The 24447-nt window shown below is 49.8% G+C and overlaps 1 protein-coding gene across 2 annotated transcripts in view; it reads right to left on the bottom strand.

The window, feature by feature from the left end:
* Positions 1-24447, bottom strand: part of LOC107118185 (vigilin-like) — a 99324-nt gene that overhangs the window by 11394 nt on the left and 63483 nt on the right. For both annotated transcript variants that reach the window (XM_015420464.1, XM_015420465.1), the window contains exons 10-22: positions 21967-22071; positions 21652-21730; positions 20488-20627; positions 18494-18598; positions 17417-17530; positions 16609-16695; positions 14190-14321; positions 13781-13999; positions 12290-12511; positions 8773-8991; positions 7695-7833; positions 7144-7271; positions 4868-4972 (exon numbers count right to left, since the gene is read on the bottom strand). In XM_015420464.1, the coding sequence (XP_015275950.1) occupies positions 4868-4972; positions 7144-7271; positions 7695-7833; positions 8773-8991; positions 12290-12511; positions 13781-13999; positions 14190-14321; positions 16609-16695; positions 17417-17530; positions 18494-18598; positions 20488-20627; positions 21652-21730; positions 21967-22071 (1794 nt within the window). The remainder of the gene's footprint in view (positions 1-4867; positions 4973-7143; positions 7272-7694; positions 7834-8772; positions 8992-12289; positions 12512-13780; positions 14000-14189; positions 14322-16608; positions 16696-17416; positions 17531-18493; positions 18599-20487; positions 20628-21651; positions 21731-21966; positions 22072-24447) is intronic.

Raw genomic sequence — 24447 nt, 5'->3', positions numbered from 1 at the left:
GTGCTGTCAAGTCGCAGCTGTCCTACGGCAACCTTGTAGGGTTTCCCAAGGCAAGAGACGTTCAGTGGTGGTTTTGCCACCGCCTGCCTCTGCGTGGCAACCTCGGACTTCCTTGGCGGACTCCTATCCAAGTGCTAACTGCAGCCGACCCCTGCTTTGCTTCCGAGATCTGACGAAACCGGGCTAGCCTGGGCTATTCAGGGTCAGGGCAACCGGTTGCTACTGGTCTGTTTTCCTGAGTCTGATAGCTGGATACCAGCAGCTGAGAATGATACAGATAAGAGATAAAGGGCTGGATCCCAAGCCCACTAACAACAGTACTTCCCCATGATGCGAGACAGCCTTCTACCAGCAGAAGGCTCTTTCTAAAACACCACCATTAGTGGAAGATCTGGATGGCCCAGGCCAGCCTGATCTCGGAAGCTAAGCAGGGCCGGCCTTGGCTAGTCTTTGGAAGGGCGACCACCAAGGAATACCAGGGTCGTGACGCAGAGGCAGGCAATGGCAAAACCACCTCTGAAACATCGCTTGCCTTAAAAACAACCCTAGCTCGCCACCTTAGTGGTGCATAATACTAAAGGAGCTAGAACTTCTGGCTGCCAGACAATCTTAAGATCTCCTGGCGATGCTACACATACTGCCATATGGTAGTTGTTATTATTAGTGGAAGATATTTATGGGATCCAGCCCCACCGTGTTTAGCTTCCCCCATCTCTTGCAGGTAGTTCAGTTCTGCTTTTTGGGGACGTTTCCACTTTTCCACTGTAGGACGTACACATTCCTTTGGCCAATTCACGGGAATCCCAACCCCATGCAGTTTGCGAGTGTCTTCCTTTCGACGGCAAGTGCTTCAATTCAGCTACGTTCACATTCATCGGGAGGATGAGATCCTCGTGCATCCTCCTCCCTGCTTCTCGTCACCAAATGAATCCCCTTCGCTTGATTTCTTTTCTGCTCTTCATTCCCAAGCCCAGTCATTTCGTTTGACGGATTCTCTCCACACCCCGACAAAGACTCTTGGATTCCACATCAAGCAGTGAAATCAATTCCCTGAAGCCCCTTCCTTCCCTGGGAGATGCTTTCACCCCTTTCTGTCTTGCTAGGCCCTGTTTCGCTGCCCTCTGGTGTTCAACAGCGTTTAGACAGGCTTCTCCCTAAGCAAACCTCCCCTGGAATGACATCCCCGTGTTACAGAAGGAGTGTGCGGATTTTTAAAAAGAGGGATTGGTCCTGAAGTGTCCACTTTTGACCTCGTTTTAATCTCATGTGTCAATCTAGTGCAGGGTTGACTTTATCTCCACAGATGAACACTAGGGAATTAAGGCCTGCACTGATAAGAAGAAGAAGAAGAGGAGATTGGATTTCTACCCCGCCCTTCACTACCCAAAGGGAGTCTCAGAGCAGCTTACAAACTCCTTTCCCTTCCCCTCCCCACAACAGACACCCTGTGAGGTCGGTGGGGCTGAGAGAGCTCTGACAGAAACGGCTCTTTTTCAAGGACAGCTCTTATCAGAACTGCGGCTTGCCCAAGGTCATCCAGCCAGGGGCAAGTGGAGGAGTGGGGGAATCAAACACAGTTCTCCCAGATTAGAGTCCGCACACTTAACCACTACACCAAACTTCAAATTGGTCTGCATACATTTAGGGAAAATCAAAGTACTGGGTCTATCTATAGAATCACCGTCTATGCTGCCCTCTGTTGCTGCATTTCAACAGATTAAAAACAGGATGTTAGATATTGAGCACTAGAAATTATACAGCTTAGCCAATAAAAGCTGCTCCCCCCCCCCTTTGAGTCTCGAGATCCCTTTTACTACAGGGAAGATGGCCCGGATGCACTTAAGGGACACAGACCTCTACATGATTTCTGTTCTGACATCACTGAGAAGGTGGCCAAGTTTCTCCACTCTGCTTTAAAGCTGCGCCAAAGGACCCCAGAGACATAGCATTTTCATAGGAGTGTTTTAACCCGCTCTTAAATTGTACAGTCTAGAGACCTAGTATTTTTAATAGGTGTGTTTTCAATCTGCTTTTAAGTTGTATAGTCTGTATTGCCAGTTTGTGTCAATAAAGGCTAGCTTGAACTTGGACTTGATAAGAACACTTAAAAGTGCTGGTGGTCGACTGATGGTCCACTGATGGGAACCCCACAGGGTTGTCAAGGCAAGAGACTTTCAGAGGAGGTTTGCCGCTGCCTGCTTCTCCATAGCAACCCTGGACCCGGGGATTTTTTCCTGGGGGAACACGGTGCAACGGAGTTCCGGAACCCCTTTGTGGAAACAAAATTCTCAAAAAATGTTTAAGAGGTCATGCTATTGTTTCAAAGACTCCTGCGTGTTCCTCCTTCATGTCCCTCTTGGGAGTTCTGGCACTTGGTTTTCCAGGGAAAAAAAAGAAAAGCCCTGCCTGGACCTACCCAAGCATAAACCGGGTCTGACCCTGCTTAGCTTCCGAGATCTGATGAGATCAGGTGAGCCTGGCCCATCCGGGTCACTTAAAAGCACTACCTGGCTCAATGGCCAGGGCACACCTGCCTTCTCCCCAGGTGAACCCGCCCAATCCTGCCTCGCAAATCTTTTCCTCTGTCTCTCCACCTTCTACAGGCCTGGCAGGTGGCCAATGAGTTCACAAATTTACAGAATAATGACAAAAATGGGCATTTTCATGATGTATAAATCCCAAACTTCTTCTTTTAATCAACAGGTCAGATGATGACGAACATCTCGAGTTTCCAGAGTTCGTTTCGAGGTCTTTATCAAAATTCTGTTTTGCTGTATTTTTCAAACAATCCGATATAAGGAATCTCAAATTCAGAATGGCTACACCAGTGGTTAACACGAGAGCTATTTGTTCGTCATCATCTGACCTGTTGATTAAAAGAAGAAGTTTGGGATTTATACATCATGAAAATGCCCATTTTTGTCATTATTCTGTAAATTTGTGAACTGATTGCAGCAATTCCTTTATTTTGGTATTTTCAGATTGCTGTGCCCTTGGTTGCATTGTAGGTGGCCAATGAGGACAGAGCCTTTGCGGCATCCCATCTGAGGTCCGCCGTCCCCAGAAACGTTCACGCAACACCACCCTCTGATATCCTTCGGATCCCCAAGCTAAGACAAGCCATGGGTGTGCGTGGCGGCTCATCGTTTTAACTGACTCCCGCGATCAATCGGCTCTCCGAGAGAGAGAGAGAAAGAGAGGCTGAAATTAAACCTGCAGCTAACCAATCAGCAAAAAAAATTCCTGCCGTAAGTTATAACTCCTTTTTTGAAGAAGCAACTGGGGAGAGGGCTGCAGTGACCGAGCGACCTTCCTTAAGATACAAGAAATGATTCCCGAAGAGAAGTTTGCTTGTGGCTCCCCCTGGTGGAGAATGCACACTCACTTGTACCCAAGAAGAGCTGCATTAAATGGTAAAAGGTAAAGGTTCCCTTGCTCGAAAGCCAGCCGAATCCGACTCTAGGGTTGCGGTGCTCATCTCCGTTTCCAAGCCGAAGAGCCAGCGCTGTCCGAAGACCTTTCCGTGGTCATGTGGCCGGCATGACTAAACACCAAGGAGCATGGAATACTGTTCCCTTCCCACCGAAGTGGTCCCTATTTATCTACTTGCAATGTCTTGCTTTCGAACTGCTAGGTTGGCAGGAGCTGGAACTAGAGACGGGAGCTCACTCCGTCTTGCGGTCCCCGGGTCTCGAACTGCTGAACTACTGACCTTCCACAGCCTGCAGTTCAGCGTCTTGACCACTTGAGCCACCGCAGCCCTAAATGGACAGTGCCACAAATTCTGAGGTGGATTTGTGCTTGTCTCCCCCTGGTGGTGGTGCTCTTAGCTACTGCTCATTGTCAGCACAAGGGGAACACAGAGATGGATGGGGGGGGGGCACAAAGGAACTCCCGGTACTGCCAGGCCAGACACACCACACTGGTCCAACCTTGGACAATTTGATTCTGCGCACCCAGATAGTGAATGTGGTGAATGAAAGTGGAGCTCACTGGAGAGAGACCATGGCTCAGTGGTAGAGCCTCTGCTCGGCAGGCAGAAGGTCCCGGATTCAATCCCCGACATCTCAAGCTCAAAGGATCAGGTAGTAGGCAATGCTCCCTCTAAGCTGTGGAGTCTTGCGAGCAAAAATTCTACTTTGTGAGCTACTGGCATTAAAGTGGTGAGCGAGCAATTCGGGAATTAGTTTGCTCCGGAGCCATCCTTCCTGAGCTAAGACAGAAATGTGTGAGCCAGAGGCTAAAAAACTGTGAGCTGGCTCACACTAACTTGGCTTAGAGGGAACACTGGTAGGAGGTGATGTGAAAAACCTCTGCCTGAGACCCTGGAGAACCACTGCCAGTCCAAGGAGACATCACTGACTTTCATGGACTGATTGTCTGGATTTAGTACAAGCAGGGCTATTTTTGGGCAGGAATGTGTAGGAACGGAGTTCCGGCTGGCTCCCAAGTTGGCCATGCCCAGCAGGAACACATTAGCATAACAGGCCACACCCAACAGCAGAAATCCATTAGGATTGGCTTCATTAGAGGTGTGTGGCCTAACATGCAAAGGAGTTCCTGCTACAAAAAAAGCCCTGGGTTTTGACAACAAACAAGGTAAACAGAAGAAGAAGGGAAAGGTGGGTGTGGCTGGATAACCACACTTCTGGCAAAATGGGGGTGCGTCCTAATGAGCTGTGCTGGCAGGGGTGTGGCCTAATATGCTAATGCATTTCTGGTGTTGGGTGTGGCTTGTTATGCTAATGAGTTTCTGCTGGGCTTTTTCTACAAAAAGAGCCCTGAGTACAAGGCAGCCTCATGTATGTTTTATGTGCGAGCTCACACGGCCCACCCGTGCCACTTCCCTGGTTGGCCTTGCCCATACCTCGTATTCTTCCATCATCTTGCGGATGCCGGCGCCCTTCTGCCCAATAATGTAGCGGTGCAGGTCGAAGGGGACATCTACATCCACCGTGATGGGGACCAGAGCCTAGGAGGTCAGGAGGACACAGCTTCAGAATTATGGTATAAGCAGGATTTGGGGGAGGGGGGCGAAGAACTATTTGCAGATGGAGGGCCAGGGGGGCAAGAAGGGTGGTACACGCCGCACCCTAGTCCACATCTCTAGTGCCTCCTCCCCGCAGAGGCCTGGCGCTTCATAAGTATGGGAGGATCGGCAAAAATGGCATTCGAAAATTGGCCACATCAGCTACTAGCGCTGGGACTAGAGATGTGAAGGCCCGGGAAAAAAACGGAAAAATTCGGGGAAAAACTGTTTTTTTTCCGTTTTTTTCCTGAAGCCTTTTTGTTTTTTTCCAAAAAATTGGAAAAATTGAAAAAAGAAAAGAAAAAAAATTGATTATGGAACGTTTTATTTTAACATGATGAATAAAATATTTTAAGACAAGGTGTTCAAATATTTTCCAAATCATTTCTAATATATATATATGGTATCAGATTGATCTAATTTCTGTGCACTGAGGACACGCAAGTCCTAGGTTACAAACTGAACTCTCCAATGCAAGAACAAGATGCACTTCTTCCTTTAGGAGGTGCGATTGTCAGAAGAAAAGAAAAAAGTTTCAGTTTTGTTTTTGCATGTGGGTGGGTATTCTGTTTGTAATAATTGTTTGGATACACTATATTTTTAATATGCTAGTTGTGATAATTTCATGCCAAGTAAAAATGCCCATAGTCATATTTTATGTTCCTAAAGTAACAGAATGACTTTCAACCTAGAAAAGACAAAAGAGATGCTAATGTAGCATTTTTAAAAATTTTCCAAAATTTCCCTTTTTTTTCTGGGAAAAAACTGGGGGGGGACGGGGGACGGGGACGGTTTTTTTTCCAAGCTTCAAAATTTCCGGAAATTTTACATCTCTAGCTGGGACTTCAGTGAAAAATCAGTCTTGCCCCGGCTGAGAGGGTGTGAAGCAAGTCCAAATGTAGCACCTTCTACCGGTTGATCAGGAAAGTGTTTATTGCATTGAAAAACGTTACAAAATGCCTCTTGGGGGGGGGGACCCCAAAGGCAAAATTGACTGTTCCCGATTGAAGGAGTCCAGCAGAGAGTTTATGGGAAGAGTTACTGGGAAAAGACAAATAATGCCGGGAAAAATCGAAGGCAGCAGGAAAAGAGGAAGAGCCCACCTGAGATGGGCTGACTCAGTCAAGCAAGCTGTGGCCCCTCCGTTTGCAAGACCCGAGCAAGGCTGCCAACAGGATGTTTTGGAGGCCATTCGTTCATATGAGTTCCTGACATGCCCAGGGAAATGCTGATCGCCACTATGGGGCCAGGGATCCATTTCCCTCCGGGCCATTTTGGCCGGGGGAGGATCTTGGAGGTTTATTGTCATCTTCTGGGGACGCAGCAGGAGCCTGTGGGGGAATGTTTGCGGGAGAGTATTTGTGGATTTCTTGCACTGTGCAGGGGGTTGGACTAGATGACCCTGGAGGTCCCCTTTCAACGCTCTGATTCTATACGGCCACCAGGGCTATTTTTGGGCAGGAACGCACAGGAACGGCGTTCCGGCTGGCTCCCAAGCTGGCCACGCCCAGCAGGAACTCATTAGCATAAGCCGTACCCAACAGCAGGAACTCATTAGGATTGGCTACATTAGGGGTGTGTGGCCTAACATGCAAAGGAGTTCCTGCTACAAAAAAAGCCTTGGGTTTTGACAACAACCAAGGTAAACAGAATAAGAAGCAAAAGGGGTGTGTGGCTGGATGACCACACTTCTGGTAACATGGGGGTGTGGCCTAATATGTTAATGTGCTGTGCTGTTTGGGTGTGGCCTAATAGGCTAATGAGTTCCTGCTGTTGGGTGTGGCCTATTATGCTAATGAGTTCCTGCTGGGCTTTTTCTACAAAAAGAGCCCTGACGTCGGCCACCATAAGTTGGAAGTGACTTGGCAACACTTAACACACACGGTAGAACGTGCAGGACGTGGACCTGAGCTCGGATCTTAAGTCACGCACGGCCTTGGCCGAGTCTCTCTGAAGCGGCCCTCGAGAAGCAAGACCAACCGGGGACCCTCAGCAGCCTTCCTCCTCCCAGCTATGAGAACCGAAGTCTTCGTGCCGTCAGCCCGGCTGGACCCTCCCTGCCAAGGTGCTCTTCTCCCCCTCTCCCACCCGGACAAATGGCACGGGATCCCTACCAGTAATGCCACCCGTGCCGACTCGCACTTCTCCTTGCGCCCCGAGATGAAGATGGTGTCACATTTGCGGGGGGCCGAGTCCGGCTCGGGACTGATGTCACCGTTTTCCTGAGGCTGTGCTTCTGAACCTGGTGGGTGCGGACAGGAGAGATTCGGGGTGGGAGGGAGAAGGAGAAGAGATTGGATTTATACCCTGCCCTTCACTACCCGAAGGAGTCTCAGAGCGGCTTACAGTCTCCCTCCCCTTCCCCTCCTCACGACAGACACCTTGTGAGGTAGGTGGGGCTGAGAGAGCTCTCTCGAGAACTGCCCTTGAGAGAACAGCCCTGAGAGAACTTGTGACTGACCCAGGGTCACACCAGCAGCTGCAAGTGGAGGAGTGGGGAATCAACCCGGTTCTCCCAGATTAGAGTCCGCCGCTCTTAACCACTGCACCAAACTGAGAGGAAGGGAAGATGCTGAAAAAAACATAAGCTGCCTGCAAGAAAACCCAACGCTCCAGCCTTGAAACTGGGGGCTGCTACTCATCCTTCCCCTCCCTCCCCCCCTACCTGGATTGTCATCTCGCTCTGGGAACTTGATCTGCACGTCGTGTTCTCGAGTGATCTGCTGCACCCGGTGACCTTTGGCTCCCATGACAACGCGGTGGAAGCGCTGCGGGATGACGCATTCCAGCACCACCTGAGCCTCCTGCGCACGGGTCGGGAGACAAAGAATTAGAGTGTGACAGGAAGGGGCGGTAGAGCTCAGTGGTTTAACACCTGGCCTGCATGCAGAAGGTCCCAGGTTCATTCCCCGGCATCGCCGGTTAAAGGGTCTCTGCTCGAGAGAGATGCTGCCAGACAAGTAGACAACACCAAGCTGGATGGACCAGTGGACTAACTCGGTATGGCGGCTTTGGAAGGGAGCGTTACTGGAGTGCACGGCAGAAATGAGCCAGGCAGGAGGCATTACTGAACATTTGGAAAAACCGGAAGAGAGAGTTGACAGAGTCATCTTTCAGACAATTAGCCCCTTATGTCTAGCATGGGCCAAGGACAAGGGAAGATACCACAGGCGTATCTTAAGCCTGCCCACCATCGGGCCCGTAACCAGGACTTTGTGGCTTGTTGGGCAAATTTTTTGCTGGTGGGGCTGAACGTCTCAGTGCGGGAAGAAAAGCCGTTTAGCCAGCAGAAAGCTGTGACCAGGATAGACCTCTCAATCGCAAGCTGTCGACCACTTTAGATGACAGTTCTCAGCTGCTGCAAGTTAATCACTTCTGCCAGCCTAAGCAAGAATTCTGATGACAAGCCAGCAGGTGGGAATGATGCCTTCTACAGTCAAGAAAGCTCACACTTATGCAGAAAAACTCCCTTAAAGGAGACCAGTTTATTGACACAAAGTTAGAAGGGATCCTAGAGGTCACCTACTCCAACCCCCCTTGCTCAGTGTGGGAATTAGTCAACTACATCACCCTATTCTGCTTAAAGGAGCGCACACCTTTAAAAATATTTTTAAATGATTGAAAAAAGCATTTACAGGAGACATTCTTGTGGGGCTGTGCCTTTAAAAAAGGGGGTGGCGCCCCCCAAAGCCCCACTGTAGCTACCGGCCTGCCCACCATTCAGAGGGCCAACGCGCACTTACCAGGTCACCGATGATCTCTAGGATGCGCTTCTTGGCTGCCTCCACACAGTCCTTGGCTCCCTTGAGCGTAACACGATCACTCTGGACACCAGTCCGGGGGAAGCTCACGATGACGCCCCCATACTCCTCGGCGATCTCTCGTAGAACGTGGCCCCGGCGTGCCACAAAGTGGCGGTGGTACTTGGGCTCCACCAGCATCGAATCCTCAATGATGTTATCCTGGGCAGGGGAGAAAATGGCGGCTCCTTTCTCAAGCTTCCATGCCAAAGCCTCCCCTCCGAATCACACATATTCCAAGGAAGACGTTGTTTGGCTTTGCTAAACTGCCTCCCCATCTGGATTCAGAAGTTCTGGAGAGCTAGCTCTGAGTCCAGCAGCACTGCATTCTGGGACACAAAACCTCCTAGTTCTCCCTGGCCCTAAAGAGGCCAGACTGGCCATCACCATGGCTACGGCCTTTTCTGTGGCAGCGCCACCCCGGGTAGAGCGAGCTTCTGGAGGATATCAGGGCCCTGCAGAACTTGCTAGAATTCTGCAGGGCCTGCAAGACGGAGCTCTTCCACCAGGCATTTTGTCCACATTTGACCATATCTAACATCTCCAGGGCTCTTTTTGTAGAAAAAGCCCAGCAGGAACTCATTAGCATAATAGGCCACACCCAACAGCAGGAACTCATTAGCTTATTGGGCCACACCCCTGACAGCGCAGCTCATTGGCACATTAGGCCGCACCCCCATGTTACCAGAAGTGTGGTCATCCAGCCACACCCACCTTTTGCTTGTTATTCTGTTTACCTTGCTTGTTGTCAAAACCCAGGGCTTTTTTGTAGCAGGAACTCCTTTGCATGTTAGGCCACACACCCCTAATGTAGCCAATCCTAATGAGTTCCTGCTGTTGGGTGTGGCCTATTATGCTAATGAGTTCCTGCTGGGAGTGGCCAACTCAGGAGCCAGCCGGAACTCCGTTCCTGAGCGTCCCTGCCCAAAAATAGCCCTGGCGTATATCTGGTTTAACATCAGAGCCTTCCCGGGGAACTTGCCACTGCCACTCTTGTATTGACTGACTCCCGTCACAAAAATATTGGATATGGGAATATTGGAACATGTTCACCGCTGAACAGGGAAACTGTGAATGTCTAGCACTTTAGATTTTATGTCGGTCTTAACTGTTTTAAAAATGTTATGTAAGCCGCCCTGAGCCGGCTTTGGCGGGGTATAAATCTAATAAATAAACAAATTAGACTAACAAAATTGGGGGGGGGGGGGAAAGCTTCAGCTGGCAAAGGGCGCTCTGACTCTCAGGAGCTTCTAGCCTGGAAATCTTGCTGGTCTCCACGGCGCTGCTGGACTTGAATTCAGCTCTTCTGCTAAGACCAGCACAGCTACATTCCATAGAAGTTTTGAAGCCTCCGGAATCTTTCATGCTACCAGAGGCTAAGCAGCCAGGGAGGAAGGGAAACAGAGAAAGGGAAACAGAAGTGGGTTTGCTGAGAGATCAGGCCCTGTCCCACCGTGAGCCAAAGGTAGTTCACGTTTGCAGTGCTCACCTTTGGTGGCTTGGGAGTGGCCAATGGCCACCACTGTGCCAAGTGCCCCGACCTGGAATGGCCCAGGCTGGCCCGATCTCATCGGCTTTCGGAAGTTAAGTAGGGTTGGCCCGGGTTAGTGCTTGGATGGGAGATCAACAGGGAAGTCCAGGGTTGCTAAGCAAGGGCGGACCGACGGCAAAGCACCTCTGATCGTCTCCTTGCTTCGACAATCCAATGGGGGTTGCTATGTTGGATGTGGCTTGGCAGCACCTTCCCCCGCCAACGGCTGACGGCATTAACTCGGGACTGAAGTCTGTAAGTTGGGCTTTGGGAAAGAAACCAAGTTCAAACCCGGTTCTGTTAGGACAGGGAACGGAGTGAGGTCGACAAGACACATTCCCAGGGCTTTTTTTTTGTAGAAAAAGCCCAGCAGGAACTCATTAGCATAATAGGCCACACCCAACAGCAGGAACGTATTAGCATATTAAGCCACACCCCTGACACCACAGCTCATTAGCATATTAGGCCACGCCCCCATGTTGCCACACTCACCTTTTGCTTCTTATTCTGTTGACTTTGTTTGTTGTCAAAACCGTGGGCTTTTTTTGTAGCATGAACTTCTTTGCATGTTAGGCCACACACCCCTAATGGAGCCAATCCAAATGAGTTTCTGCTATTAGGTGTGGCCTATTATGCTAATGAATTCCTGCTGGGCGTGGCCAACTCAGGAGCCAGCCGGAACTCCGTTCCTGTGCGTTCCTGCCCAATAATAGCCCTGCACATTCCTGCGTAACACCTCACAGATGCAACGTGAGGCTGAACTGCTCCTCGGAACTCCTTTGAAGAACAGCTTCTGAGTTCCTGAGGAGGAGGGGGAGGAGATTAGATTCATACCCCGCCCTTCACCACCCGAAGGAGTCTCAGAGCGGCTTACAATCTCCTTTCCCCTCCCCTCCCCACAACAGACACACAATGAGACAGTGCTCCCTCTAAGCTGTGGAGTCTTGTGAGCAAAAATTCTAATTTGTGGGCCACTGGCATTAAAGTTGTGAGCGAGTGATTTGGCTGCTCCATAGATTAGTTTGCTCCGGAGCCATCCCTCCTGAGCGAAGACAGAAATGCGTGAGCTGAAGGCTAAAAAACTGTGAGCTAGCTCACACTAACGCAGCTTAGAGGGAACACTGCTGAGGTAGATGGGGCTGAGAGAGCTCTTTCGATAACTGCTCCTGAGAGAACCACTCTGAAAGAACTTGTGACTGACCCAAGGTCACACCAGCAGCTGTATGTGGAGGAGTGGGGACTCAGACCTGGTTCTCCCAGATTAGAGTCCGTGCTCTTAACCACTAAGCCAAACTGGCTCTCTCTGGACCACCTGACTACGAGAAGAGGGACTGGAGGGTTGCCATGCTGGGACACTTCCCATTTCAAAAATGGCAGTGGCAAGCTGGACTTGGGGTCTTCCGGAGAGGACTCTCTATCAAAGAAAGGGGCAGCTGCCCCTAAAAGTCCTTATAAATTACGTAAGAGACTGGGCAAGGGAAAATGAAGGCTGAAGGACTCTGAATTGTGCCTTTGAAAATATTGATACTAGATGCTTAGGGGTCTTCCTTGTTATCAGTTAAATTTAAGATTTGAAAAAGATAATACTATACTTGACTCAGTTCGTAATGGGATTAGTGTGATTGAGAGATAACGTATGTTAAGCTAATTTGATGATCTCCTCTCTTGGGTTTTTAGGTAGCAGTGGGTATCTTTTCATTATCCCTAAATGTAGCCCCCCTTTCCTCATTTCTGTTGTGGTTTGTAGTCTTAATAAAAATGCAATAAAAAAAACCCCTCTGGGGGGGCAAAAAAATAAAATAAAAAATGGCAGAAATAAAAACAGCCTTCCGGAGACTGCTTGGGACGTGCAGCTCCATCCTCTCCGAGCCGTTAAACCCTCTGCCCGTACCCCTGCCTGCCTTTCCGCGGTGTTTCCGGTACGCCTACCAGGTTCCGGATCAGGCTCTCCAGCTCGTGCTGAGCCTGCTGCACGGCATCCTCCTTCCCGACGATGGTGATGAGCTCCTGGTCTCTGTCGTCGGGCGTGGGGAAGATGATGCGGGCGCCGGTGCGGTCTCTCACTTTGCGGATGTTGGCCCCGCCGCGCCCAATCAAGAACTTGTGGTACTCCAGCTTGGCGTGCAGCTCTACCGAGTGGTTGTTGATTTGCTGGAGGGGAGAAAGGGGCGGGACGGGGAGGGAAGGTCGGAGGGCGCCGAAGAAGCCGTCCACAAGGGGCAGGCCCTTCTTCAACAGACAGTGACTCCCCAAGGCAAATTCACCACCCTCTGGCTGTGGGTGTTCAGCCCTGAGGGTAAAATAATGGCGTTGCCCTGAGGTTTTATGCCCCCATCTTCTAAATCTGTGTACTGCTGTTGTTTTCTCTACTGTGAGAGAGCTCTCCACATAGTTGCTTCACCTGTGGATAAGGTCTACTGGGACTCTTATGTCACAAACCCCCAACGGGGTCTCCACAGATGCTATGGCAACTACCGTACCTTTTCCTGGCACCCACGAGGCACTTCCAGAAAATGGGTGGGGCCAGCTGGGTTTTGCTCAGCAAGGCATCTGATTGGCTGTGCTGTGCAGATTTTTTAAAGGGTGGCTTTGGCACCAGCTGCCACCACAGAACTTGAATCTCCCACTACGTGGACCTCCTGATGGTACCTGACCTCACTGGTGGGTGGACCTCCTGACGGCACCTAGTATTTTGAGCTGGACTGGATGGGCCACGCCACTGGCCTGATCCAACATTGGCATCTCTTATGTTCTTAAGGTAAGCTACGGCAGCCATTTTGTGGCAGCGTCCACTTCCTTTGACAGCCATTTTAGGGCTGCGTCCACCACCCTGTGTCCAAATTCTGAGGTGCCTGCAGGCTCGAAATGTCACATTAACCGGCAGGATCTGTTTTCAGCTTGGCTGTCAGCAGCCTCGCGGATTTCACCACGAAAAAAGAGCCAGAATAAAGACACAAGCTGAGAAGAGGTGCTCCTCCTCTGGCCTATTCCAACGGAGATTTCGGATCTCCGCAGGGCTTTTTTTGTAGAAAAAGCCCAGCAGGAACTCATTAGCATAATAGGCCATACCCCACGGCAGAAACTCATTAGCATATCCAGCCACACCCCTGATAGCACAGCTCATTAGCTTATTAGGCCGCACCCCCATGTTACCAGAAGTGTGGTCATCCAGCCACACCCACCTTTTGCTTCTTATTCTGTTTACCTTGTTTGTTGTCAAAACCCAGGGCCTTTTTTTGTAGCAGGAACTCCTTTGCATGTAGGCCACACACCCCTAATGTAGCCAATCCGAATGAGTTTCTGCTGTTGGGTGTGGCCTGTTATGCTAATGAGCTCCTGCTGGGCGTGGCCAACTCGGGAGCCGGCCGGGACTCCGTTCCTGTGCGTTCCTGCCCCAAAATAGCCCTGCATCTCCGGTACCTTCTCCTCGGCGAGCTGCAGCAGCTGGCGCTTGGCCCTCTCCACCTCCTCGCCAGGCCCTCGGATGGTGACCTTGTCGCTCCCCGAGCCCTCGGAAGGGAAGTGGATGTGCACCCCGCCGCACTCCTCCATGATGGAGCGCACCAGCCGCCCCTTGGCCCCGATCAGCGAGTTGTGCAGCTTGGCCGGGATAGAGACGTCCACCTCTTTGATGTTCGCCTGAGAGGGGAGGGAAAGGAAGAGATGAAAGGAGGGCTACAAAAACCCCTCTCTTGGCTCAAGGCGGGAGAAACGGCACTCGGTCACAAAGCAGGGGGCGGGTGATCATTCGGATGGTCTCTTGGGGGTTTCGGGATGGGGTTGGGGGTGGGTGGGGGAGACTAGAGAGGAAACGGCTTCACACACCCACCAGCTCCCTCTGGATGGCCAGGATGCGGTCCCGAGCGCCTTCGCAGTTGGCCTTCTTCCCGGTTATCAGGATCACCTCCGAGTTGCTGTTTTCTGTGGGGAGGTCAATCTTGGTATTGGTTTCCTCGCGAATCTATTGTGAAGAGACAGTATCAAACCTGGACCCTGGAGGCCTGGTGGCTCAATGAACACTAGAAAAGGAAGCATCTCTGTGACCCTTTGAGATGCTAGGCATGGAAAAGCGCATGCCTTCAAGCAGGCCTTTTTTTGTAGAAAAAGCCCAGCAGGAACTCATTAGCATAATAGGCCACACCCAACAGCAGAAACGCGGTATATTAGGCCACACCCCTGACAGCACAGCTTATTAGCACATTCGGCCACACCCCCATGCCTTCCCTTGGCTTGCCTGGGCGCACCGCAGCTGCAGGGAGCCCTGGCAAACCAGCTCTTGGACAGGTCAGGGAAGGCATGGGGAGACATTTAAATGCCTCCCCGATCCTTCCAGGGGGCCCCTGGCCTGCCCGCCTCAGAGTCGCCGGGTGTGTGTGTGTGTGTGTCGCTCTCCAGGCCTTCCCTCTGTAGCCATGCATGCAGATGTTTTGGCTGTAGTGGGCGTGGCCAACTCTGAAGCCAGCCGGAACTCCGTTCCTGTGCGTTCCTGCCCAAAAATAGCCCTGCCTTCAAGAAGGGCAAATGGTCGGAAGCCGTTTAAACCAGGTGTCTGGACCAAAGACAAACACTCTCCCGTTCTCAGGTGCTGAGCTCACAGCCACCTGGGGCCTTGGGATCCTCACTGGGTCTTGGTCCTTTTCTGAGGCTCTTTTACATCTGGGTTCCTCTCAAGGATGCAGACAGACACTCAGCAGACACTCCCAGCAAGATAGGTTAAAAATACCTCTGCATTTATTTGAATCCTTCAGATAACAAAGAGTGTTTGCTCGGCAGAAACCACTCACAAAATACAGCACTTGCAAAAAACAACTTGCACTGGGGTAATCTTGCGACCTGGCTTTCTCACCCGAAGGTTTAAGAAAGAGAGTCCACTCCCACAGGCATAGTCCTCAGCATTCCTGGTTGCAGTCCTGAAGGCCTCAGCCTCTGTTCGTTCCCTGTGTGACTACTGCCCGACGTTCGGTAAAGGCCTCTTATCAGTTGGTCAAGGCCACCAGGTGTTTTTAATTAACGCTCAGCCCCAAACAGGCTGCAACCAGCCTGTGAAAACTTATAGCTTGGTCGCATTAATAAAAGCCTAAGTTCTGTAAGTTCTAATCCTTACACCAGGACTCCCGGGTTCTGTGCTAGTAATATTGTTCAACCCACAGGTCACAAAGTCCTCCCTACCGAGTTGTGAACTCCCTACAAAGTGTGGGGTTCTGGGGGTGGGGTGTGAGGTGAGCTGCTGCCTTTTGGAAGGACCTACTACGTCGAGGTACCGTGTTTCCTGCCATCTATGCCAAGAAGAACAGCTGGACAGGGAGGTGAAGTCACTGGGTGGATTCTTCCATGGCTCTGGCCAATGGTCTATTCTCTTGCTACTTCCTGGTGCGGCCTTGTTATTTGTCCCCAAGTTTGGTCTGCTGCCTGTGGTTCTGCCCGACTCCAGTCTAGCTCCTCTTCTTCCAGTCACATGACCCCCCCCCCCATCACATGCTTGCCTTTCAATGAGCCTGGACAGGTTGAGGAGCACTGTCTTGAGCAGCCAATTTCTCAACCCAAAGGTGGGTTTACAGCTTGATTGTAAAAGGGCTTTTAAAGCTTTACTGATCGGTGCATGCTTTTGAATTTGAGTGTCACCAGGGGTCATTTCCCGCGGGAGCGCACAGGAGCGGAGCTCCGGCAGTAAGGAGCTCAGGGGGCAGGCACATGCAACAAGCCCCGCCCCCTGCTCCCAGCAGCCCTCAGTCAGGCCACGAGGAGCAAGAAGCAGCCAGGTAAGTTGCAGAGCCCCCCCCCCCGGCCTGCTTTCAGGTACAAGCTCTCCCTCCTCTGTGAGGGCAGATCTGCGCGTTCCCCCCCCCCCCAATAGCTAGAAATCCGAAATAGTCCAGTGAAGACTGAGCGGTGGGTGTTGCCTTCTGACACACTTCCGGTGATGTCAGGGGGTGTGGCATATGCAAATAAGTTATGCTAATGAGCTCCTGCACCTCCTTTTCTATGAAATGACCCCTGAGTGTCACCCTACCAAAAAGGTTGGGAACCACTGCCCTAGAGCATTCTAGGGGAAACACGGGATACTGGGTTCGACCCATCTGTCCCTAACTGGTTTAGATCTCAAAAATTTAGAAGCCATCTCTTTCTGCGACTAGCAGCAAAACACTGCTTGCATATGTGTAGGCGCGCCCCGTCGAGAAACCCGATTCTTTAACACCCTGAGCAAAAGGGATTTTGGTACGTGGGGGGGAGGGGTCTCGCATCCTTACCTTTTTGATGTTGGCGCCTCCTTTCCCAATAATGTTCTTGTGGAATTGCTTGAAGATGGGAACGGGGATGGAGAAACTGTTCTCAATCTAGTGTCGGGGAAAGAATGGTGGAATCAGTAGGGGGGGGGGCTGTTCACAGCCTGCCCTCTCGCTGCTCGAGGGAGACCACTGACCGCGCAGAAGCTGAGCTGATCCGCCCCGCTTTAGCTTAACAGCTCAACCCACGGTTTTGGCTTGCTCTGGCAAACGGGGTTGGACTAGATGACCCTGGAGGTCCCTTCCGACTCTACGAGCCTATGGATGCTGGAACCTGCCCTGCGTCCCCCTGAATCCCAGATCCCTGACTTGCTCGTTGATCCCCGCCCCTGCCCCCAGACAAATCACAGAAAGCACATCTTGTTCAGCAGAAGCACTCAAGAAGACTCTGGAGGGGGGGGGGGAAGACTTGCCTTCCCCCTCCCCTTCTGCTTTTCCAACAGCTGGGCAGTACAAGAGGTGCCCGAGTGCTCACTAAGGGCATTTTGGCCACTCTGATAGAAGGTGTGTGCGGGGGGGGGGGAGATGCAGAGTCGTGACCAATGTTCCCTCTAAGCTGTGGAGTCTTGTGAGCAAAAATTCTCCTTTGTGAGCTACTGGCATTAAAGTGGTGAGCCAGTGATTTGGCTACTGCATCAATTCGTTTGCTCTGGAGCCTTCCTTCCTGAGCTAAGACAAAAACTGTGTGAGCCGCAGGCTAAAAAAACTGTGAGCTAGCTCACGCCAACTCAGCTTAAGAGGGAACACTGGTCGTGACCATGACGGAACCCACCAGTTCTGCAATGACTTTCTGGAGATACTTGGCACACTTCTCCACCTCGTTTTTGGGGCCACGCAGCTGCACAATGTCGCTCTTCTGGGAAGGGTCCGGGAAGTTGATGATAACCTGGGGGGGGGGGGGAAACTGTGGTCAATATGCAGCCTGGGAAGAAACGTTTCCCCCCGCCCCTTCCCGGTTGTGATATTAGTGGAGACCCACCCATGACGCACTCCAGCTTGGAGCGAATAGGGAAGCGTGGCTTTACTTGCAAAGCTCAAACATTCCTTGGTGCTGAAGATGGATCTTATGTTCGTATAGACAGCTTTAAAAGGGGAACGGACAGATTCATGGAGGAGAGGTCTATCAGTGGCTACTGGCCAGGGTGACGAAAGGGAACCTCCACATTCGGAGGGAGTCAACCTCTCAATCCCAGAGCCAGGAGGCAACATCAGGGGAAGGCCTCGGCCTCTAAGCCCAGTTGTTCGCCCTCCAGAGAAACTGACTGGCCCCTGTGTGAGACAGGAGGCTGGACTAGATGGACCGCTGGTCAGATCCAGCAGGACTCTGCTTGTGTTCTGAACCAGTGCGTTTTAATCCTGGCTTTCCTCCAAAGGAGCTCAGGAAAGCATGTGTGGCTTATATGAATATATGAAGCTGTCTTCTATTGAATCAGACCATCGCTGAGGTCAACCTTTTCTAGTCAGACCAGCCGAGCAACCAGTCAGATTTTTAAGTTCCGTTTCTCCAGGCCTAAAAGGATGGCGGTGGAGAAACACTTCAGGACTCAGTGCTACTGGGACTTCTTTGAGCTGTGGTATAAAAATAATATAGCCTCGCTGGCCCAGGCTAGCCTGATCTCAGATCTTGGAAGCCAAGCAGAGGTAGGTGGGGCTGAGAGAGCTCTCTCTCAAGAACTGCTCGTGAGAGAACAGCTCGGAAAGAACTTGTGACTGACCCAAGGTCACACCAGCAGCTGCATAAGTTGGCTGTAACTTGACAGCACGTTCCGCCAAAGAACGTAGAGGAGATCTCTAGTTAAGTTTCTGGCAGCCTCCCGGAAACGCATCTGGGCAACGCTCTGAATCCTACCTCTGGGAACTTGTCACGGATCTCCTTGATCTTCTCGCCTTTCTGCCCAATGATGGTCCGGTGGAAACGCTGCTCAATGATCAAGTCTTTTGTGCGTTCGTTTTCCTAGGAAAGGCCCACAGACCATCAGAAGCAATCCGAGTCCACAGCATGGGTCATCCGTAGGCCTGTGAGGTCGTGTCTGTGCGCTTAGTGCTTGGAGTGAGCACGTTTCAGGTGACAAGCGGCAGGTGCATCATGATACCCTGCCCCCATCTCCGTGACCTGGCTATGATCCCTTGCTTTTCTCACCGGTGGGGATCCAAAACAGCCTCCAACCTCTTCCCTTCATTTTAGCCTTACAATAACCCTATTAAGGTCAGTGTCGCCTACTCTGACGGGCAGCAGTTCTCCAGGGTCTTGGGTGGAGGGTCTTCCGTATCCAGGGGTCATTTCGTAGAAAAAGAGGTGCAGGAGCTCATTAGCATAACTTATTTGCATGTGCCACACCCCCTGACATCACTGGAAGTGTGTCAGAAGGAACACCCACTGCTCAGGCTCCACTGGACTATATTGGATTGCTAGCTATTGGAGGGGGGGGGGACGTACAGATCTGTTCTCGCAGAGGAGGGAGAGCTTGTACCTGAATAAAACGTGGTCTTAAAAGTGCCACTGGACTGTTTTGGGGCAGGGGGCCGGGGTGGGGGGAGCTCTGCAGCTTACCTGGCTGCTTCTTGCTCTGACTGAGGGCTGCTGGGAGCAGGGGGCGGGGCCTGTTGCATGTGCCCGCCCCCTGGGCTCTTTACTGCCGGAGCTCCGCTCCTGTGTGCTCCTGCACCCTAACCCTAACCCTCTAAGCTGAGTTAGTGTGAGCTAGCTCACAGTTTTTTAGCCTCCAGCTCACACATTTTTGTCTTAGCTCAGGAAGGATGCCTCCAGAGCACACTAATTTATGCAGCAGCCCAACCGCTCGCTCACAACTTTAATGCAATAGCTCACAAAGTAGAACTTTTGCTCACAAGACTCCACAGCTTAGAGGGATCGTTGCCTGTGACCATATCACCTGCTACTTGAACCATTCAACTGGAAATGCTGGGGATTAAACCTGGGACCTTCTGAACGCAAAGCAGAGGCTCTACCACTCAGCCACAGCCCCACCCACTTGTGGCCGATCCATCAAAGGTACCTGGATCCCAACCGCCCTGGGTCTTGCCTTCTTGTTTCTCCTCCCAGCCTGCTGTAGTTTGAAGGGGTAGGTGGAGAGCTTAGGGATTTTTGTATCAACAGATTGTATATCAGCCCATGGGCCTTGGCAAATCCTGCCGGCAGAACCAGTACCGGCCCGACACATCTCCACAACGACTGCCCGTTTGTCTGCTGAGTTGTAAACTGGTTCAAATTTCTTTTGTTTTATGTGTGTTTTCTTCAGGGCTTTTTTTGTAGAAAAAAACCAGCAGGAACTCATTAGCATAATAAGCCATACCGAACAGCAGAAACTCATTAGCATATTAGGCCACACCCCTGATAGTACAGCTCATTAGCATATTAGGCCATACCTCCATGTTACCAGAAGTGTGGTCATCCAGCCACACCCACCTTTTGCTTCTTATTCTGTTTACCTTGTTTGTTGTCAAAACCCAGGGTTTTTTTTGTAGCAGGAACTCTTTTGCATGTTAGGCCCCGCCCCCTAATGTAGCCAATTCCAATGGGTTTCTGCTGTTGGGTGTGGCCTGTTATGCTAATGAGCTTCTGCTGGGCGTGGCCAACTCAGGAGCCAGCCGGAACTCCGTTCCTGTGCGTTCCTGCCCAAAAATAGCCCTGGTTTTCTTCTAAGTGAGCTGCCTCAAGTTCCGCGTAAGAGAAACTTGGGATATAAGAGCCGGAACGTAGTTCGTCTGAGGAGTCTCCCACCACCGTTATGTCCACTGTTGACCCCAAATTCCCTCCCTTATATGATACCGGCAATGCCAAGAGCGGGCCGCCCCCCTCCCCTCCCCGCCCCCTGCCTCCCTTACCATGCGAGCGGCCATCTCCAGCAGCTCCTTGCGGGCCAGCTGCACCCCCTGGGGGTCCCCCTCGATCCGGATCAGGTTGCTCTTCTCGTTGTCGGGGGGGATGCGGACGGAGACTTTGTGCTGTTCCTTGATGCGGTTGACTGTCAGGCGTTACGGGAAACAGTATCAGAGAGAGACTAATACCCTCCCCGCCCCCCCACCCCTTTGTGGGTCATGGTCCAGGTGAGGCATGAATGAGCATGTCAAAGGGGTGAGGGGCCCGGGGATCAGGAAGGCATGAGATTGTCACTGTCTGGTCCCTTTCCAAAAAAGGGCTCTGCCCTCCTCATTCTAGCAAGTCTTACGTGCCAAGATAAAGGCTTCAAAGGCTAGGAATGAGACTGCACAAAGGGTTATTCTGTAGATCAGGGGTGTCGAACTCATTTGTTATGAGGGCCAGATCTGACATAAGTGAGACCTTGTTGGGCCGGGCCGGGCCGGGTGTGTCACAAAATGTAATGCTAGGTAGCGGAGGTATAAACTTTATAAAGGACACAAACACAAAGGGTTGTTTTTTTTACTTAAAACAAAGACATGCTTAAACATTAGCACCCTGCAATATTTTGTTTATTTAAGTGTCTGATAACGGACACCTCTTGCTCTGAACTATTGCATCAAAATGTCTGTGCTGTTACAATCTTGAGTATGCTGTTCAGGTGTGTATCTGTAAGCTGCGAATCTACGATGATGCAGCAGCAGCAGAACTGGAAGAAGAAGCAGAAGACAGCCAGTTCCACTGCGAGCCTGACAGAAGCCCTCTGGGGGGCCTGATTCGGCCCCCGGGCCACATGTTTGACACCCCAGCTGTAGATGACTGTCACAAGGCATAGGGTTTGCATCCTGACAGAATCTACCCTCTGCCCAGTGTTTTAAGTTGTACAGATAGGCTGGAACCTGTGTAAAAGCCAGCAGGGCACCTTCAGCAGAGTTATGCAAAACCAACTGGAAGACGGTGTAAAAGCCAGTGTTCTTCATACAGCTAGCTAGCAGAACAGAGGTTTCTTTGAGGCAGAAGTTTCAAAAGCATTTGCACAGAACACGCATGCAGTGACACACAACCATGTACGCAAAGAGCCTTAGCTGTTGAGATCAACAAGAGAAGCCCAGGACACACAAAAAACTCACTGTTGGCTCCATTCTTCCCTATCAGATGGCGGTGGAATCGCTGATCTATGAGCGCTTCGGTGTAATCCATTCGACCGAGCTGTAAAGGCAGGGAGGGGGACACAGACACCGTTTCTCAGTTGTGGAGAAAGACTCTGCTGGAAGGCAGCAATTCTACCGAGCATCCTTTGTGAGTCAACGAACACTGCTCCAAAGCCTGGGCTTCAGTGCCATTAATGCAGCTCCCTGGTTAACCTGCTTGTGCATGCGTCTGATTCATCGTCCCTAGGAAAGAATGAATAACCTTGCAGAGAGGGGCAGTAACTGAGTGCTCACCAGATCCCGAATGATTTCCTGTATCTGCATCTGAGCCAATTCCACCTCTTCGGTGGGTCCCTCCAATGTGATCTTCTCGTCTCCATCCGTGAATTCAATGTGAACCTGAAACAGGTGAGCAATATTTTAAATAGGCAGGCCTCGCAGGTAGAGGAAGACATGAGACTCAGGATGAAATCGTGTCTTTTCAGTTTAAGGTGCACTGGGGTGCTTTACGGTGCTTACCTGTGGTGAGAATGGCTTCCAAAGTAAGACAGGTGCACTTTTGCAAAAGTTTAGTTTTTAGATTATGTGCTACAAGTGTATCTAAAGGGGGGGGGATGAACAGTGATAGTAAGCATGTGGACTAGTAACTCCACAGCCTTTTGCAGCCTTTATTTGCAAGGCTGCTTCTGCTATCCAGCAGCAAGGGCTTAAAGACACAAGAACAGAACCGTGTCAATTGGTTTGTATGCAAATAACTTTTAGCAAAGTAGAATAAAGTTTACGAAAAACCAGTGGTCAATATGTATCAATTTTCCTGTTTTCCAAACACTAACTTGCATTGGTTACAAGGTAATAAAACATAGTTGCTTGCACATCACACACTGTTCAAAACAATGCAACACTTGAACTCGTAACAAGAAGACTGTCCAAAATATGTTCATAGAGTGAAGAATGTTATCAACAAGACCGGATTCTCAAGATAACTAATTTACTAACATAGAAGCAGTGCAAAGCAAGAACCCTACAAGTATATTGTCTTATTAACAAATTTAATACTAACATTTAGTTTAACTGGGATATGATCTCTCACTCTTGGGTTTTTAGTTAGTGTGGGTATCTTTTCTTTATCCATAGATGTAGTCCCTTCCCAATTTTTTCTTTGTAGTTTTGTAGTCTATTAAAAAACAATAAAAATACCTCTTCGGGGGTTTCAAAAAAACAAACAAAACAAGACCGGATAGCTCAAAAATTTAAGATGACTTGACAAATGTTCCAGTATGTGCTGTTTCCAATTTTCGTCCTCAGAAATCGAACGATTCAGTGTTCACAAACCCTGTTAATTAACTAGAGGAGATACTCTGTCTCACTATTGGGAATACCATAGTAATGTATAAGATGATGGTAAAGACTGTTGGATGCTTGTTTGTGAACAGTGAAGCCTTCGATGTCTGAGAAAGAAAACTGCAAACAACACATACCAGAATGCTTGCCAAATCATCCTAGAGCAATCTGGTCTTGGTAACATCCTTCATTCTGTGAATACATTTTGGACAGTCTTCTTGTTATGAGTTCAAGTGCTGCATTGTTTTGAACAGTGTGTGATGTGCAAGGAACAGTGCTGTTTTTTTAACCTTGTAACCAAAGCAAGTTAATGTTTGGAAAACAGGAAAACCGATACATATTGACCAATGTTTTTTGGTAAACTTTATTCTAATTGCTAATAGTAATTTGCATGCAAACCAAATTACACAGTTCTGTTCTTGTTTCTTTAAGCTCTTACTCAGATGACGATCCCTTCTTATCCATGAGGAAGGGGCAAAGAACACACTTTGACTGGAGATTTTACCAGGCACTGGAAACTAGAGATGTGAAGGCCCGGAAAAAACCCGGAAAAAATTCGGAAAAAAAACGTTTTTTTTCCTGAAGCCTTTTTTGTTTTTTCCCAAAAAATTGAAAAAAGAAAAGAAAAGAAAAGAAATTGATTATGGGAACGTTTTATTTTAACATGATGAATAAAATATTTTAAGACAAGGTGTTCAAATATTTTCCAAATCATTTCTAATATACAAGATGCATTTCTTCCTTTAGGAGGTGCGATTGTCAGAAGAAAATAAAAAAGTTTCAGTTTTGTTTTTGCATGTGGGTGGGTATTCTGTTTGTAATAATTGTTTGGATACACTATATTTTTAATATGCTAGTTGTGATAATTTCATGCCAAGTAAAAATGTCCATAGTCATATTTTATGTTCCTAAAGTAACAGAATGACTTTCAATCTAGAAAAGACAAAAGAAATGCTAATGTAGCATTTTTTCAATTTTTCCAAAAATTTCCATTTTTTTCCGAAAAAAACTGGAAAAAAACGGTTTTTCCCGAGCTTCAAAATTTCCAGAAATTTTACATCTCTACTGGAAACCTTTCCTTCGAAGCAAATGGGACCTATATGTCTAGGAGCGAAGTGTGGTACCCATCTGTGGCGATCTACCTCCACTGGGCCACGAGGACACTAAACAGATTTCCCTGCAAACTTGGGAAGATCTCCCCAGGTCTTCAAAAAATCTGAAGTCTTTGAAAAGATACGGGGGTGGGGTGGATTTAAATTCTTCAGAGCTGGCAGCAGAAGACACCGGGAGCCGCTTCAGGCCCAGAGCGAATCCCAGACCAGGGCCGGCCCCAGCTTATTTTTCACCCTAGGCGAGGATCCCTTATGCCCCCCCCCCGTACGCCCACCAATTTTCAAAAAGAAATGCATTTTAGGAAGAATAAAAACCACAAAT

The sequence above is a fragment of the Gekko japonicus genome, unplaced genomic scaffold, assembly GCF_001447785.1.
Source record: "Gekko japonicus isolate JY-2015 unplaced genomic scaffold, Gekko_japonicus_V1.1 scaffold441, whole genome shotgun sequence".
Classification (NCBI taxonomy): Eukaryota; Metazoa; Chordata; class Lepidosauria; order Squamata; family Gekkonidae; genus Gekko; species Gekko japonicus.
This window is presented reverse-complemented; position numbering and strand designations above follow the sequence as displayed.